Source organism: Mandrillus leucophaeus, unplaced genomic scaffold (assembly GCF_000951045.1).
Source record: "Mandrillus leucophaeus isolate KB7577 unplaced genomic scaffold, Mleu.le_1.0 Scaffold332, whole genome shotgun sequence".
Taxonomy (NCBI): Eukaryota; Metazoa; Chordata; class Mammalia; order Primates; family Cercopithecidae; genus Mandrillus; species Mandrillus leucophaeus.
The window spans coordinates 847,912-865,293 of NW_012103499.1; the positions used below are offsets into that span (position 1 = coordinate 847,912).

The window sequence follows — 17,382 nt, forward strand, 5'->3', positions numbered from 1 at the left end:
CAGAGTGGTCACCAGCAGCCTGTGTGGACCTGGCGCTCCCCATGGCGCTGTGGTGAGTGAGCCACACCATTAGAGCAGTTTATCCACAAGGCATCCCTGAGGGCCAGGAGCTCTGTTCTCTCCATTTTACAAATGGGAGCACTGAGGCATAGAGGGGTTCCATAGTGGTCCCCCAGATCTGGGCCAAGGTCGCACAGCTCCTAAACTGCTGTGGAGACATGGACCCCTCGCCCACATACATACCACAGAGAGGTGTGGAGTGGTCTTTTGGAGACGAAGACACCAGGATTGAGTGCTGATGGTCAGGGCAGGCTTCCTGGAAGATGTGGGGATTGCATGGGATTCCCAAGGACAGGCAGAACTTGCAGAGTGAGTGAGAAGGCATGGGGGCAGGTGTGGTGGCTTCATGCCTGGCATTCCAGCACTTTGGGAGGCTGAGGCAGGCAGATCACTTGAGCTCAGGAATTCGAGACCAGCCTGGCCAACATGGCGAAACCCTGTCTCTACTAAAAATACAAAAATTAACCGGACATGTCTGTAGTCCCAGCTACTTGGGAGGCAGAGGCAGGAGAATCGCTTGAACCTGGGAGGCGGAGGTTGCAGTGAGCCAACATCCTGCCACTGTGCTCCAGCCTGGGCGACAGAGCGAGACCCTGTGTCAAACAAACAAAGGCAAGGGGAGGAGGGTGCCCATTCAAAACCAAAAGAAATGAGGTTGGGGGAGTCCGGGAGTCAGGGAGGACCATGTGGTGTGACTTGAGGATAAGGAGCAGAGCAACCTTATCTGGTCCTGTTAGCTAGGCAGAGCCCCCAGTTCCTTGGAAGGGAGGAGTGGAAGATAAGGCCACAGGGACTGGCTGGGAGAACTGCCTACAGGCCGTCCGTCAGGCTGGCAGGTTCCAGGGTGTGCCAAAGGACCCAGGGCAGGATAGGTCCTACCGCACCCCTCCCCAAACCCCTCCAGATCAGGAAAGATCAGCACAAGGAGACTGGACCTAAGGACCTCCCAGGGTCCCTCCCAGGGAGGCAAAAAGCTGGGGCCCCCGCCCTGGGCCCAAGAAGGGAGGGACATATTGAGACCAGACAGAGCTATTGAGGGGTGCTCCCTGTGGGAAGGGGAGGTATGGTGCCAGCTGGTGGGTGCAGGGGTCCCAATTCTGGTCCTGAGGGAGCCCAGGAAGTCTTGGGCTGAAGCTCAGCAGGAATGGAGACAAATAGGGCCGTAGGCAGGGCACGAGGACTTGGTCCAGGCTGCCCCAGACTTGGCCCAGCAGGGCTGTGGTCTTGCCTCCTCTCAGCTTCTGACCCTGGGTCTGTTCCCTGCCTGCCCCTCCCCCAGACCAGTGCTCTCTGAATAACGGTGGCTGCAGCCACAACTGCTCAGTGGCACCTGGCGAAGGCATTGTGTGTTCCTGCCCTCTGGGCATGGAGCTGGGGCCCGACAACCACACCTGCCAGATCCAGAGCTACTGTGCCAAGCATCTCAAATGCAGCCAAAAGTGCGACCAGAACAAGTTCAGCGTGAAGTGCTCCTGCTACGAGGGCTGGGTCCTGGAGCCTGATGGGGAGAGCTGCCGCAGCCTGGGTGAGACAACAGTGAGGTGTGGCAGGGCAGGCCGAGGCAGGCCTCTGAGCTGCAGTGGGTTGGGCTTGGCGGCCAGGTGCCAAAGGCTGAGTTTTCCACCCTAGCCCCCAGTGCCGGGACCAGCAGAGACCTGCCTGCGCCCAAACGGGTGGCACGCAGGCAGCTAGCCCCCTGCTGACCCCATCACATCCCTCCCACCCCAGACCCCTTCAAGCCGTTCATCATCTTCTCCAACCGGCATGAGATCCGGCGCATCGATCTTCACAAAGGAGACTACAGCGTCCTGGTGCCCGGCCTGCGCAACACCATCGCCCTGGACTTTCACCTCAGCCAGAGCGCCCTCTACTGGACCGACGTGGTGGAGGACAAGATCTATCGCGGGAAGCTGCTGGACAACGGAGGTGACTACCGATTGCTGCCAGGCCGGATGCACACAGGCGGAGCGCTTAGGCGCTGGGGGCACAGGTCCCATCGAAGTGGCCCCAAAGCAGAGGCTTAGCTCCCCCATCCCCCACACTTCTGTTAATTGGGTTAGATTTTGCTGTGGGTCTCCATGCCTGACGCCCCGTAATTATCGTCAGCAGAACTGCCAGCCTGATAATTAACAAAATGATCACCCTTACCTTGGAATGGCCTGGAGCTCTGCTCCCCAGATCTAGAATTGCAGGCTTGAAAGAAAAAAGCCACTTAGGAGAGGCGTACCTGAACCCTGCCTTCTGTCCCAGGCAGCATGGCGCACCCCAGACTTCCTTCAGTCACACGCGATAGTGAGTGCCCACTGTACACACTGGGCAGTGGGCATGAAGCAGTGATCAAAACAGGCTGTTTTCAGTTGTGTGGTCAAGGAAGGTCCCCTGAGAAGGTGACATCTGAGCAAACACTTGGAAGAGCCACATTTTACTAGAGAAGTTTGTATTGTTTGTAATAAGGAAAACTTGAAACCATTACAAATTTCCATCAACAAGGGGAGGCTAAGTAAACTGTGATGATATTCACACTGTGCAACAGTCTCTAAAACAATGAGGCACACACATAATGTGTTAGCGTGGAAAAATCTTTATGGCAGTCACTTGAGCTCAGGCAGTTGAAGCTGCCGTGAGCCATGATCATGCCACTGCATCCAGCCTTAGTGACAAAAGACCCTGTCTCAAAAAAAAAAAAAAAATTGGGGAGACAATAGGAGTCCTACTCTTGAATATGGGCACATCAGAAACTTTGGCAGAGGTTCCAGGGATGAGGGTGGGTCATCGAGGGCTCCCAGGATTTCACACATTCATGCACAGCTCCCCAGGAAAGGCTAACCTTTCACTGCCCTCTCTTCTCCAGCCCTGACTAGTTTTGAGGTGGTGATTCAGTATGGCCTGGCCACACCCGAGGGCCTGGCTGTAGACTGGATTGCAGGCAACATCTACTGGGTGGAGAGTAACCTGGACCAGATCGAGGTGGCCAAGCTGGATGGGACCCTCCGGACCACTCTGCTGGCCGGTGACATTGAGCACCCAAGGGCAATCGCACTGGATCCCCGGGATGGGTGAGGACCCTGCCCAGCCCTCTCCTGGCCCCATGGCCCCCCTGAAGTCCCATTCAGCCTGGCCAGGGACACCTTACTTCTCAGTGCCATTTGCCTCCTCCCACCCTCTACCTAGGATCCCACCACAGTCCCTCCCCAAGGGCCCCAACTTTAGCCCTCCTGACCCCTCCCCACTCCCCAGGATCCTGTTTTGGACAGACTGGGATGCCAGCCTGCCCCGCATCGAGGCAGCCTCCATGAGTGGGGCCGGGCGCCGCACCGTGCACCGGGAGACCGGCTCCGGGGGCTGGCCCAACGGGCTCACCGTGGACTACCTGGAGAAGCGCATCCTTTGGATTGATGCCAGGTCAGTGCCCTCTATGCCCTGGGGAGGCCCACGTCTGTGGCACCAGGACAGGGTGGGGAGGGAACTGTGGTGACAAGGGTGGTGAGAAGGCCCAAGGGATCTAGAACTAGGAACGGTGGCAAAGGATTGGGCACAGGAGAAGGACGGAGGGGCATGGGGAGACTGGGGCTGAGGGGAGGGGGCGGGTAGAGGAGGCGGAAGCAGGGCCGTCAGCTGTGGTTATTCACACTGTACCATCCTCTCCATTCACCCGTCCGCTCCCTGTGTTCCCTCTGCTGGGGCTGTGTCTGCCCAGAGGGAGGGGAAACTTCTTTCTAATTGGTCTGCCCTGGGAGGGTGCATTTTTCTGACTTTCATCAAAGCCCTGAGTGCTGACAGCAGCCCTGGGGAGAAGTGACTGAAAGATTCCCTTGTGGCTTGGGAATTGGGGCCTGAGAGCTGAAACCTGGACCTGTTGGGTTCTCACACCTTGGTCATTCTGTCTATTTGCTCTGGCCAGCCGGGCTTAGGGGAGGGAACGGTCCTGTGCTCTTCGCTGGGAGGGCTGTGGCCAGGGCCCAGAGGATGGGCGCCTGGGCAGAGCTCTGAGGGCTGAGATCCCGGCTGGCATCCTCATTCTGCTCCATCATGCTCTCAGGTCAGATGCCATTTACTCAGCCCGTTACGACGGCTCTGGCCACATGGAGGTGCTTCGGGGACACGAGTTCCTGTCGCACCCATTTGCAGTGACGCTGTACGGGGGGGAGGTCTACTGGACTGACTGGCGAACAAACACGCTGGCTAAGGCCAACAAGTGGACCGGCCACAATGTCACTGTGGTACAGAGGACCAACACCCAGCCCTTTGACCTGCAGGTGTACCACCCTTCCCGCCAGCCCATGGGTAAGGGGCTCAGGGCCTCGAGCCAGAAGGGAGCCAGCAGCCTCTTTAGAAGCTCTAGAAGCTCTTAGGAGAGGAGAGGGCAGTGAGAACGGGAGCAAGTGTGCTGGGACGGCAGGGGTGGGCCGGCTGTTGACAGAGGCACCGTCTAGCAGCAGAGGAGGGTCTAGCAGTAGTGGCTGCTGGAACAGGGGGAGGAGAGTGGGTGAGGGAGGGGTGGTCCATGTAGGGAGCAGCAAGTCACAGGATTCTCTGGCTTCTTCTCTTCCCCACCCTGCCCCCAGCTCCCAATCCCTGTGAGGCCAATGGGGGCCGGGGCCCCTGCTCCCACCTGTGTCTCATCAACTACAACCGGACCGTGTCCTGCGCCTGCCCCCACCTCATGAAGCTCCACAAGGACAAAACTACTTGCTATGGTAGGAGCCCCTCCCTCCAGAGCCAGTGAGCAACTGAGGCTGAAGGGAAGGCTGCAGACCCCAGGCTCCTGGTTGTCCGCGAAGGCAGAGTCCCAGTCAGGAGGGTCCCAATAGGAGAGGCTCAAGAGACAGCCACTGTGAGAAGGGGCTACAGGTCTGCCAGGGAGGCTGCACCCAGTGGGGTGTGTCCATGGAACCAAGGGCCAGTAGCAAACAGACAGATCCAGAAGAAGGCAGGGCCTGAAACCAGGTGGGTGGGAAGCACAGAGGCAGGGACTGCCTTCAGTGACCAGCCTGTGCCCCACAGAGTTTAAGAAGTTCCTGCTGTACGCACGTCAGATGGAGATCCGAGGTGTGGACCTGGATGCCCCCTACTACAACTACATCATCTCCTTCACGGTGCCCGACATCGACAACGTCACAGTGCTAGACTACGATGCCCGTGAGCAGCGTGTGTACTGGTCTGACGTGCGGACACAGGCCATCAAGCGGGCCTTCATCAACGGCACAGGCGTGGAGACAGTCGTCTCTGCAGGTTCTTCCCGGCCCTGGATGCCCACCAGAGGACATGGGCACCCCCACCCACCCCTTGCTCCCAACCCTGGTCTACTTGTTCCGAGTGGTCCTTCTCCCAGTCCTGTTGCCCCTCAGTGCTCCAGCCTGGTTTCCTGATCCCTTTTCTCCAGAAAGCACACTGGCTCCCCTCCTGACCCACTGCCCTGCAGACACCCAACAACCGACTCCCTGCTTGTGCCCTCAGACTTGCCAAATGCCCATGGGCTCGCTGTGGACTGGGTCTCCCGAAACCTGTTCTGGACAAGCTATGACACCAATAAGAAGCAGATCAATGTGGCCCGGCTGGATGGCTCCTTCAAGAACGCAGTGGTGCAGGGCCTGGAGCAGCCCCATGGCCTTGTCGTCCACCCTCTGCGTGGGTCAGTCTAGGGCCCAGGGCCAGGGAGCATGGGGTGTGGGGCTGGGAAGAAGAAGACGCTGACCCTTCCCTCTTGGTACTCTCCCCCCAGGAAGCTCTACTGGACCGATGGTGACAACATCAGCATGGCCAACATGGACGGCAGCAATCGCACCCTGCTCTTCAGTGGCCAGAAGGGCCCCGTGGGTACGAGCTTCCCTGCCCACCCCCACAGCCCTTCCCTACTTCCTTGACCAGGAGGTGCTCACAGGGTACCTCAGGTGCCCCTCAGCCTCCCCAGAGCCTCAGCTTAGTGCCTGCTCTCACCACCTGCCCCCTCGCCTCCCCGCCACGCACAGCCACACATCCTCACACACATATCCTCTGCTCCTATCCCTGGATCCCCAGCCCTGGGCCAGACTCCCTGGCAGTGACACCCCCTTTTCCAGGTCTGGCTATTGACTTCCCTGAAAGCAAACTCTACTGGATCAGCTCCGGGAACCATACCATCAACCGCTGCAACCTGGATGGGAGTGGGCTGGAGGTCATCGAAGCCATGCGGAGCCAGCTGGGCAAGGCCACCGCCCTGGCCATCATGGGTGAGGGCTGCTGGGTGAAACAGAGATGACGCAGAGCAGGCCAGGCCAGACCTGGGAGACGGGCTGGCTTGGGGCAGAATCTCACCACGTGGGAGGCCTGATGACTTAGGGCCAATGAGCCCTTCAGGAGAGCTGGGTGTGGGGCCTTCCCAAGGGTCTCATCCCCTCCTGCTGCCCCAGGGGACAAGCTGTGGTGGGCAGATCAGGTGTCGGAGAAGATGGGCACATGCAGCAAGGCCGACGGCTCGGGCTCCGTCGTCCTGCGGAACAGCACCACCCTGGTGATGCACATGAAGGTCTATGACGAGAGCATCCAGCTGGGTAGGTGTGAGGCCAGGCGGCCGCTGGGGTCTCAGGGGTAACAGGGGAGGCTCCAGAGCTGCAGGCTGCAGGTCCATGGGGCAAGGGAGTAAGTGGGTTAGGCTGCACCCACCACCCAAAGAGACTCCTTGTTTCCTTCTCACAAAGGCACCTTGTAGGCTCCCAGCAGCCCTATTCATAAGGCCAGGGGCCCAGGAGGACAGAAAACCTGAGAGCCGGGTGGGGTGGTGACCCCCATTAGGTCCAGGGTAAAGGCAGTGACCATCCTGTTTCTGAGCAGCCCAAGCCTGACCCTGAGGTCCCAAGGAGGGCCACCTAACCCTTTCCCTCTGCCTCCCACCTGCCCCCAGACCATAAGGGCACCAACCCCTGCAGTGTCAACAACGGTGACTGCTCCCAGCTCTGCCTGCCCACGTCAGAGACGACCCGCTCCTGCATGTGCACAGCCGGCTATAGCCTCCGGAGTGGCCAGCAGGCCTGTGAGGGTCAGTGCCTGGCTCTCCTCCCAGCCTTGTCCCAGCTCCCCAACCCTGACTCCTCCTACCCTACAGCCCTACCTTCCTCTTCTTACCTTGGGGACAAGACTACATTCATGGTGTAGGGGACACTGGACCATGAAGTGGCTATGAGTTTCCAGTGCTTCCAGTAGGATTTTGGAAAAATAGATGTCAGCAGGCAGATCAGTGGTAGCTGCATGGAAGAGGCATGCTCTGAGCTGAGTTTTATAGGACAAGTAGGATGTGGATGCAGGGCTCAAAGGAGAGGGAACTATACATAACGTAAGGTGTGTGTGGGGGCCCCAGCCAAGAGTGGTGGGCAAAGTGTGGGGAAGTCCTGGAGGTAAGGCTGTGAGCTAGGCGGGGTTCCTGTGTTCTCAGCCAGGAGTGCCTGGAAAGTGATGTTTGGGGAAGATCAACCTGACCGCATTGGTGGTGGGGAAGAAACAGAGGTGGTTAAACCAGTTAAGAGGCTATCAGGAGTAATCGGAGTGTGAGGAGATGATGGACCTGGGCTGGGCTCAGCAAGTGTTGAAGAAAAGGAATGAAACTCAGACCCATTTCACAAGAACCTGCTAACTCATTTATGAGCTTGCCGGGGGGACAGCATTTCCCAGAAGTGCATTCCTAGGAGCCTCCCTCTTTGATGTGGGTAGATTTTACCAAAAGAAATTCTGAGTTGAACAAAGTTTAAGAGTGTTTTGTGCTGCAGAACTTCTCAGAGCCTTGAATATGTTTATGTGTGCTAAGAATTTTTCAAGCGTTTGCGGTTTTCCAAAACTCGCTTGACCTTCATTCTTCTTTTCATGGAGTCTGAGCAACCAGGGCCCATTTGGGGATTCACTTTGGGACATGCTGTATCAAAGGGATAAAGGCAAGGGAGGATTCTGAGATGCATGGGTAGTGGTGCCTCAAGACATGGGAAAACTGGGCCAGGCACGGTGGCTCATGCCTGTAATCCCAGCACTTTGGGAGGCCGAGGCAGGCCAATCACTTGAGGTCAGGAGTTTGAGACTAGCCTGGCCAACATGGCAAAACTCTGTCTCTACTAAAACCACAGAAATTAGCTGGATGTGGTGGCGGGCACCTGTAATCCCAGCTACTCAGAAGACTGAGGCAGGAGAATCGCTTGAACCGGGGAGGCAGAGGTTGCAGTGGGCCAATATTGCGCCACTGCACTCCAGCCTGGGCGACAGATCAAGACTCCACCTCAATTAAAAAAAAAAAAAAAAAAAAAAGGCCTAGCGTGGTGGCTCACGCCTGTAATCCCAGCACTTTGAGGGGCGGAAGCGGGCAGATTACCTTGAAGCTGGGGTTCGAGACCAGCGTGACCAACATGGAGAAACCCTGTCTCTACTAAAAATACAAAATTAGCTGGGCGTGGTGGTACATGCCTGTAATCCCAGCTACTCGGGAGACTGAGGCAGGAGAATCACTTGAACCCGGGACACGGAGGTTGCGGTGAGCCAAGATTGCATCATTGCACTTTAGCCTGGGCAACAAGAGCGAAACTTCATCTCAAAAAAATAAAACAAAAAAACAAAACAAAACAAAATGAAAAAAAAAAGAAAGAAAAGAAAAAGAAATGGGATAACTGGGTAATGAGACTGGCTTAGGAGTGACCTTATGGGGTTGAGTTTTAAGTGTTGGAGAGAGGGTGTGGCATGGACCAGACAGAGGGAGGACAAAGAGGAAACTAGAATCAGGCTGAGCGCCAAACTGGAAGTCTAGATTTTGGAGTCACCTAGTCCTGATTGTCTGGTCTGAACTCCCAGACTTTCCCTAAGGGACTTGCAGGGTGCAGATCGGGTTGTGCTGGATGGAGGAGGGCAGAGCACAAGGCGAGAAATCCGAGTCTCTGCTGCCCTCTCATGGTGGCTAGGGGTCCTGCAGGTGGTTCCCCAGAGCTACCAGCCAGGTGAGCTTCCTCCCGGTCCATGCTCTGACCTCAGGCTAGGGTGTGTGTGCTGGGTGGAGGATAGGGATGATGGCGGGGGAAGACATCAAAGGAAAAGCAGAGAACAGTTGGAGGGTGACAGCAACCAAGCTTAAGGGGAGAGTGTTGGCGATACCCATGCCTTAAGTGTCCTTGTGTTTCAGGCGTGGGTTCCTTTCTCCTGTACTCTGTGCACGAAGGAATCAGGGGAATTCCTCTGGATCCCAATGACAAGTCAGATGCCCTGGTCCCAGTGTCCGGGACCTCGCTGGCTGTCGGCATCGACTTCCATGCTGGTGAGCCATTTAGTGGTGGAGGGAGTTGGGCGTGGCGTGGGAGCTTTAGGGGTAGTGTGGTGTGCCCTGAGGGTCCAGTGAGAGGCTGCCTGAATCAGCCCGAGGTGGGGCACTTGCTACAGCTGCCACCCCGACTCCACCTCTCCTTCCAAGCACCTGACCCCTCCGGCACTCTCTCACCTCTGTCCTGAGCCTTGTGAGATTTTGACCCCTCGCCTTACCCCTGCCTTACTGGTCATCCCCATGTCACCTCCTCCAACTCCAGAAAATGACACCATCTACTGGGTGGACATGGGCCTGAGCACGATCAGCCGGGCCAAGCGGGACCAGACATGGCGTGAAGACGTGGTGACCAATGGCATTGGCCGCGTGGAGGGCATCGCAGTGGACTGGATCGCAGGTGAGCAGTGGGTGGGTTTGTGGGGCTTGAGGTGTGGCAGAGGACTGGGGGATGTGGGGGGAGGAGGAGTTGGTGGGAGCAGGAAGAGGAGCTGCAGGGGTGCCTGGGGGCTTGGAGGACACCAGGTCCACCTGTCCTCACCCAACCTCCCTGAGCCCCACCAACTCCCTCCTTAGGCAACATCTACTGGACGGACCAGGGCTTCGATGTCATCGAGGTCGCCCGGCTCAATGGCTCCTTCCGCTACGTGGTGATCTCCCAGGGTCTAGACAAGCCCCGAGCCATCACCGTCCACCCAGAGAAAGGGTGAGGAGCTGGACAGACTGGCTCCGGTCTGGCCTTGTCATTCTGCCCATGGCCCATGCTGATGAGGCCCTGTCTCCTCCAGGGTCTGGGGACTGACCCCCTACTTCCCCTCTACCCCACAGGTACCTGTTCTGGACTGAGTGGGGTCAGTATCCACGTATTGAGCGGTCTCGGCTAGATGGCACGGAGCGTGTGGTGCTGGTCAACGTCAGCATCAGCTGGCCCAATGGCATCTCAGTGGACTACCAGGTTCGCATGCCAACTTGGCCCTGGAGCCGATGGTAGACCCCTGACCCAGGCCCCTCCTCCTTGTGATGAGCCCATTCTGGGAGGACATGAAGCCCAAGGGAGGTCACGGGGTCTCCCGGCCCAGCCCTGCACCCAGAGTAGGACTCCTGCTACCACAGAGATGATGGGCAGGGGTCACTCAGAAGTGGGGAGTAGGGGAGGGGAAGGATGCCTGGATGTTGCCTTATCAGCAGGGCAGAGGGCAGGAGTGTGTGCAGGAGGCAGGAGTGAGGGGGGGAGGCTGAACTGAGGGCCCCACTCTGGCCCACGCACTCCCTGCTGCCCCGGACATGGGGCTGGCAGTGGGTTCAGCCCTGGAGGTGAGGTGGGTGCCTCTGGCCTGTAGGATGGGAAGCTGTACTGGTGTGATGCACGGACAGACAAGATTGAACGGATCGACCTGGAGACGGGTGAGAACCGCGAGGTGGTTCTGTCCAGCAACAACATGGACATGTTTTCAGTGTCTGTGTTTGAGGATTTCATCTACTGGAGTGACAGGTGAGGGCTTCTGTCCTGGCCTCCTCAGCTGATCTGTTCCTTCCCTCCCCGCTCCACTGACGCTCTGCTTGTGACCTGTCCTTCCCTCAGGACTCACGCCAACGGCTCTATCAAGCGAGGGAGCAAAGACAATGCCACAGACTCCGTGCCCCTGCGAACCGGCATCGGCGTCCAGCTTAAAGATATCAAAGTCTTCAACCGGGACCGGCAGAAAGGTGAGGCCGGGGCTCTGGGCTGAGGTGGAGAGGTGAGGGGGACTCTGGCCTGGGAGGGCGCTCCCCAGGGAACCCAGCGTGAGAGGGCCAGGAGACAAGTTAGACCCATGGGGCACCTTCCGATGGCCCAAGAGACCCAGGGATGGGGAGGAAAGGCTGAGGTGCTCCAGGACAGATCTAGACATTGGGCTCTGGGCCCTGGAAGGTCGTCCAAGCTGGGAATACTGAGGCAGAGGGCAGCACTTTTGCCAAAGCCTGGATGACAAAGGCACCAGCGAGCCTTTCCCAAGGCAGGCCCTGCCCTCTGTACCCTCCCCTCCCCCAGGCACGAACGTATGCGCGGTGGCCAATGGTGGGTGCCAGCAGCTGTGCCTGTACCGGGGCCGTGGGCAGCGGGCCTGCGCCTGTGCCCACGGGATGCTGGCTGAAGACGGAGCATCGTGCCGCGAGTACGCCGGCTACCTGCTCTACTCGGAGCGCACCATTCTCAAGAGCATCCACCTGTCGGATGAGCGCAACCTCAATGCGCCCGTGCAGCCCTTCGAGGACCCTGAGCACATGAAGAACGTCATTGCCCTGGCCTTTGACTACCGGGCAGGCACCTCTCCGGGCACCCCCAATCGCATCTTCTTCAGCGACATCCACTTTGGGAACATTCAGCAGATCAACGACGATGGCTCCAGGAGGATCACCATTGTGGAGAGTGAGCCCAGACCCCAAGTCTTCCCAGGAAGTGGGACGTGGGGTGGGGAGCAGCACACACTCTCAGACCCCAGCCAGGCACTCTACCCTGAATCCCAGCAGCTGCAACTCAGCCGACTCCCACTGCACCCCCGCAGTTACATGACTCCTGATGTGGAGTCAGTGTCGGCTCGCATCTTCCTCCCGCCACTGGTCCTAGTTCTGCCTTCAGGGCTGCACAGAACAAGCCAGAGGTCACTGTGGAGCCCAGCGCTCACAAACCCAGGCTGCAGACATGGGGCTGAGCCCCAGTCCCTTGGGGTTTTGGTAACTTGGGTCAGTTTCCTGCTCTTGCCAAACCTGAGCCTTCTCATCTGCATGGTGAGACAGGATTCCTTGAGCTGCTGCACATGAAGGCCTAGCTCAGTGATGCTGGGGATGGAGCGTGTGCTCTGGAAAGAGCAGTTACAGTGTCAGGGCTGTCATCATAGGACAGCCTTTCAGCTCTTTGAAAACTGCATCCCACTACATTTTCTCTTCTTCAGCCTGGTTACCACCAGGTCCTTTGACTCATTCATTTGCTCATTTATTCATTCAGCTGGTCCATAAAGACCTGCCAGGCGCCGAACTAGGTGCTGCATGTTCAGACCTGTCCTTTCAGCCTTTTCTGGGACATTTTCTGCTGCAACTTAGTCCAGCCCACATGTCTGTCTAAAAATGTAGCATCCAAAGCTAAACCCAGTACTGCATGCTCACAGCTTGATCAGGAGAGACTGGCAGATCAATCCCCAGTCCCCTGGAAGGGATGTCCCCTCCCCTCTGGTTGTTTGCAGACCATACCACAGCATGGCCTTTTGGCAGCCACCATCACTTTTAGCCACTAACGCTCGAGTCTTTTCTCTTACACTGCTGTTCAGCTGTGTCTCTCACTGTGCCTTGGTTCTTTAACCTGAGTTTAAGATGTCTGCTTTATAAAATAATCAATCCAGCTCAGGGTCTTTTTAAGTAGGGGGCTCCCCGGTACAGCCCAAGTAGGCTTTGATTTACTGAAATCTATGTTGCACTCAACTCAGCGGAACTACAGCTCCAGGAAAGTGCAACCACACCAGGAAGCCCAATCGCCCTAAGTGGGAAGACCGAGGGAGAGGGTTGGGAGGTGACCACAGGTCATTTGGGTGAGGACAGCAGAGGTTGGGGGCATGAGTCAGACCCTGGTGCCCCCGAGCCCCCTCTGCTACACCTCATGCACTCCCATACGCCACACTTCCCCTTCCAGCCAGGACAGCACATGTCCCAGGCTGTCCCCCATGGCTCCTGTGCAGGCTGCCCTCTGGCCCCCTCCCGCCCAATGGCTGCTCCTGTCTCTTCACAGATGTGGGCTCCGTGGAAGGCCTGGCCTATCACCGTGGCTGGGATACTCTCTATTGGACAAGCTACACGACATCCACCATCACGCGCCACACAGTGGACCAGACCCGCCCGGGGGCCTTCGAGCGTGAAACCGTCATCACTATGTCCGGAGATGACCACCCACGGGCCTTCGTGTTGGATGAGTGCCAGAAGTGAGCTGCTGCCTGGGGATGGGGATAGTGGGGAGAGGTGGGACTTGGGGCGGCAGAAACTCCCCAGGCAGACCCAGGTCGGGGTGCAGGAGAGGCAAGCCCTCACTTGAGCTCCACCCTTCCCTGCTGTGTGATCTGGGGGGAGTTGCAAAAGCTTCCTAAGCTTCAGGTTCCTCTTCTGTGGTACAAGCTGGCTAAGATTTCAGCTGCCTGCACCAAGGGGAGCATGAGGACTGTGGGGGACGCTCTGCCTTTGTGGTTGATTCATTCATCAGAACACCATGTTGGAGGCACAGGGTAGGGCCTCTAGCTCTGGGATCCAAAGCTTCAGGCAAAGAATGTCTGTTGAACCCGTCGTATGGAAGCCTCGGGCTGGGCCTTCAAGCCACTTAGCTGGGTTGAGAAGTCATACTTGTGGGAAGCAATGGTAACTGGCACAGGGCTGTATACGGGTGACCACAGGTCTCATGAAGGCAGTAGATTGGCCCAGAGTCTGGAATTCGAAAAGACAAGGAAGGCCAGCTTGGACAGGGCAAGTGCTTTGAGCAAAAGCCTGAAGAAAGACAAATTCAAGACAGGGAGGACAGAAGGGGACCTCTGCACACCATGGGACATAGGCAGGCCTGAACCCAGCCGGGAAGTGAGGTCAGGGTGCGGAGGAGTTAGGAGCACAAGCCAGGACAGGTGGCAGGAAGCACCTGGCGGTGGGTACTCCCCCTGGGGGGTTCACCCGCAGTCGGCCTGCTCTGTTCTCCCACAAGGGCAGCCTTCATCCTGGCTGTTTGGGCCTCTAGTGAGCCACCCCCTCGCCTTAGGGATCCTGGCCCCCATGTGAGCAACATTTTTTTCCCAATTCAGCAGTGCTTGGAATGTTTTTCAAAAGCTTTACTAGGAAACTAGTAAACACAACCCAAAGCAGCTGTATAGATATGGGAGCGTCCCGAACCCAGATTCCCCCTACCTGTACCCCAGTGTCAGTCACATCCAACCTGGTTCAAGGGCCCTCTGTTTCCTCCTGCCTCTGTTGTCTGGCACGTCTGCAGCTGATGACGAAGGTCCAGTCCCCGCTTTCATGAACCTTGGCTGCCTCACCTGTCTGGGGATGGCCTCAGGGCCTGTCCCTCATGGTCTGGAGCCTCCATGGAGGGTCCAGCAGGGCTGCCCTGCCCTCGTCCCAGAGGACATGTTCTCCTGGCTGCCCACCAAGCTCCTTTCCTATGAGCCAAGGGGATTCCGTTGCACATTCAGCGAGTGGCTTTTGAGAGCAAAGAAGGTGCAGAGGACCCAGCGGGGAGCGCGAGGGGCGTCATGAAGAGCTTTGTGGCTGTGTGCTGAGGACTGGCCCCGCCTGCAAGTCAGGGAACATGTCCTTGAAGAGGAGGCATGTAAGTCGACATCTGAGGATGGCAGGAGTGGCTGAATGGGAGCATGGTCCCAGCACCCAGGAGAAAGAGCTGAGCCGGCAGGAGGGGCCCTCCCCCTGGCCAGAAGGAGCAGGCACTTTCAGGGAATCGGAAGGAGCCGATGTGGACCCCAATGGAGGGGGCAGGGGCCAGTGGAGACTCCAACACCCCAGCCTCCCCCTGAGCCCTCCCTGCAGTCGGCACTGGAGCACTGATGACCCTGTGGAGTCACAGTCGGATAGTTAGAAGGCCTGCCATGTTGCTGGACACTGAGCACCTGCCCCAGGAAAGCCTCTGTCTTCCCTCCCGCCACATTCCTGGGAAGCAGGTTCACCCAGACCACAGTTGTGTCACATGGAGGAGTCTGTTGACGCCAGGAGGAAAATCACTTCTCACTGCAGGTGTGAGTGGTTTCACTTGAGGTGTGGGAGTCCCTGGTGGGGACTGACAGGCCAAGTCGAATCCTGACAAGCCAGGAAGATGACCGGTCGCTGCCCCAGGACACCCATTCTCCCTTGTGGAGGCTAGAGGGACACGCCGCCTCCCTCCCAACTTACATCCCGATTCCAGAGCCATCACACACCCCTGCTGTCCTCCAGGATGAGGCCCTTAAGATCAGAGCTTCTCATGAGCTCGTGGAGGCTCAGGGCAGCCAGTGTCTCCCAAGGGGCAGAGCAGCACCATTTTCCTATGTGAGCCCAGCAGAAGGCGCGATAGTTCAATGGTGCTGGAGACGCTGGGGGTGGGCAAGAAGGGTGTGACCTGGAGAGATATGAGGAGACAAGTTCACAGGCCAGAGGAGAGATCTGTGGCCAGAATGGTGAGGGGCGGAGGTGGGAGGGGGCCAGAGGCACGGGTGGGGGCAGGGGCAGGTCCTGTTAGGGAACTGGAGAATGGAGCTGGCTTTCATGTGACTTGGTGGTCTCAGACTCCACTGTGCATAAGGATCGCCTGGGAGCAAGAGAATTTGGAGTCCCCTGCCCCGCCCTGGTCCTAGCTGAGTGACAAGCTCTGGGACTGAGGGCCCAGGGCTCACCATCCAATGCCAGTGGTCCGAGGATCAACCCCAGGATAGTGCTTGACCAGCCTTGAGGCCTTCCTCCACCCCACAAGGAGCACAGCATAATTGGGGGCTGGCTGTTCCCATTGCCTCCTTTACTGAGAGGAAACCAAGGCTCAGAGGGGTGACAGGCTCGTTCGAGGTCAGAGCCATTATGAGGCAGAACGGTGGCTCCAACCCCAAACATGTAAAGGCCTCAAAGTACGGAGAAGGGAACTCGAGGGTTCCTTGAGGATAGGACCCACATACCCCAGGACCAGGGACACACGCCACACTCAGCTCCACAAGGGCTTCCTGAATGATCTGGAAGACAGCCAGCCTCCCTGCACAGAAGAGAGCAGTTAAGAATAAACTCCTGGGAAATACTCACATAGCGTGTGCCATCTGTCCTTAAGATGGAGATTAACTTCTTCCACTCTCACAACCACCCTGCAAGGCAGGTGGTGCTACCATCCCCACCTCATAGAGGAGGAAACTGAGGGACAGGGCTGTTGAGCAGATTGCCTAAGGGCACCTAGCTGGTGGTGGCGTAGCCAGGGCTGGAACCCCAGAACCTGTCTCACTTGGCTGTCTTCTTAGCAAGTAGATGGTCACTGCCCAGATACTGCAATGTGAATATCTCACACTTGGCCCTCATCCCCTCACACTCAGCCACCTCATGTGAGAACTGCCTGTGCGATAGCGGGGCCCTTTGTGGGCGTCGGGGCACTCTTGGCCTCGATGACTCTGAGGTTGCTTTGCCTTGGCGGGCCTCTGGGTTCCAGGTGCCTACGTGTCCTGGCCTGTACCCTCTGTGGTAGCCTCTCAGGCTTTGCCTCCTGATCCCTGGACCCTCTTCCCCCAGCCTCATGTTCTGGACCAACTGGAATGAGCAGCATCCCAGCATCATGCGGGCAGCGCTCTCGGGAGCCAATGTCCTGACCCTCATCGAGAAGGATATCCGCACCCCCAACGGCCTGGCCATCGACCACCGTGCCGAGAAGCTCTACTTCTCTGACGCCACCCTGGACAAGATTGAGCGGTGCGAGTATGACGGCTCCCACCGCTATGTGAGTCTGCGGGGTGGGTGAGCTGGCGGGCGGCTGAGGGGAAGCCAGGGCCAGGGTCAGCCATCAGCTGAGACCGTCCAGGCACAGACGTGGTGGGAGCAGCTGGGAGGAGGTGAGTCCCTCCAGGCCCCAGCCTCGGGCAACCCCACCCTGTCCAGCTTGCTCCTCATCAGCTAGATGAGGGAGATGGCAGGATGCCTCTGTGGGCCCTCATTCTGTAGCTGTCAGAGGCCAGGCCAGGCTGTGGTCCAGTGGAGACTGGGCGAGAGGCCCGAGCGATGCTGTAACAGTGATGGCGCTGTCTCCACAGGTGATCCTAAAGTCAGAGCCTGTCCACCCCTTCGGGCTGGCCGTGTATGGGGAGCACATTTTCTGGACCGACTGGGTGCGGCGGGCAGTGCAGCGGGCCAACAAGCACGTGGGCAGCAACATGAAGCTGCTACGCGTGGACATCCCCCAGCAGCCCATGGGCATCATCGCCGTGGCCAATGACACCAACAGCTGTGAGTGGGGCTGCTGCCACCTGCCTCGCCCTCCTGCCTGTCGTGCCTGGACATATAAACACACACCCCCACACATACCACACACACCCCCACACACA

The 17,382-nt window shown here is 58.0% G+C and overlaps 1 protein-coding gene across 1 annotated transcript in view; it reads left to right on the top strand.

Annotated features, from left to right (window-relative positions):
- The window catches only part of LRP1 (low density lipoprotein receptor-related protein 1), an 86,249-nt gene that overhangs the window by 45,974 nt on the left and 22,893 nt on the right, over positions 1-17,382 (top strand). Inside the window, exons 23-44 of the mRNA XM_011988526.1 lie at positions 1,340-1,585; positions 1,789-1,986; positions 2,912-3,116; positions 3,298-3,462; positions 4,100-4,344; positions 4,626-4,757; positions 5,065-5,292; positions 5,518-5,692; positions 5,783-5,877; positions 6,120-6,269; positions 6,450-6,590; positions 6,941-7,075; positions 9,188-9,319; positions 9,585-9,719; positions 9,896-10,025; positions 10,148-10,274; positions 10,660-10,811; positions 10,902-11,026; positions 11,352-11,729; positions 13,080-13,269; positions 16,577-16,781; positions 17,092-17,284. Of these exons, the coding sequence (XP_011843916.1) occupies positions 1,340-1,585; positions 1,789-1,986; positions 2,912-3,116; positions 3,298-3,462; positions 4,100-4,344; positions 4,626-4,757; positions 5,065-5,292; positions 5,518-5,692; positions 5,783-5,877; positions 6,120-6,269; positions 6,450-6,590; positions 6,941-7,075; positions 9,188-9,319; positions 9,585-9,719; positions 9,896-10,025; positions 10,148-10,274; positions 10,660-10,811; positions 10,902-11,026; positions 11,352-11,729; positions 13,080-13,269; positions 16,577-16,781; positions 17,092-17,284 (3,882 nt within the window). The remainder of the gene's footprint in view (positions 1-1,339; positions 1,586-1,788; positions 1,987-2,911; positions 3,117-3,297; positions 3,463-4,099; positions 4,345-4,625; positions 4,758-5,064; positions 5,293-5,517; positions 5,693-5,782; positions 5,878-6,119; positions 6,270-6,449; positions 6,591-6,940; positions 7,076-9,187; positions 9,320-9,584; positions 9,720-9,895; positions 10,026-10,147; positions 10,275-10,659; positions 10,812-10,901; positions 11,027-11,351; positions 11,730-13,079; positions 13,270-16,576; positions 16,782-17,091; positions 17,285-17,382) is intronic.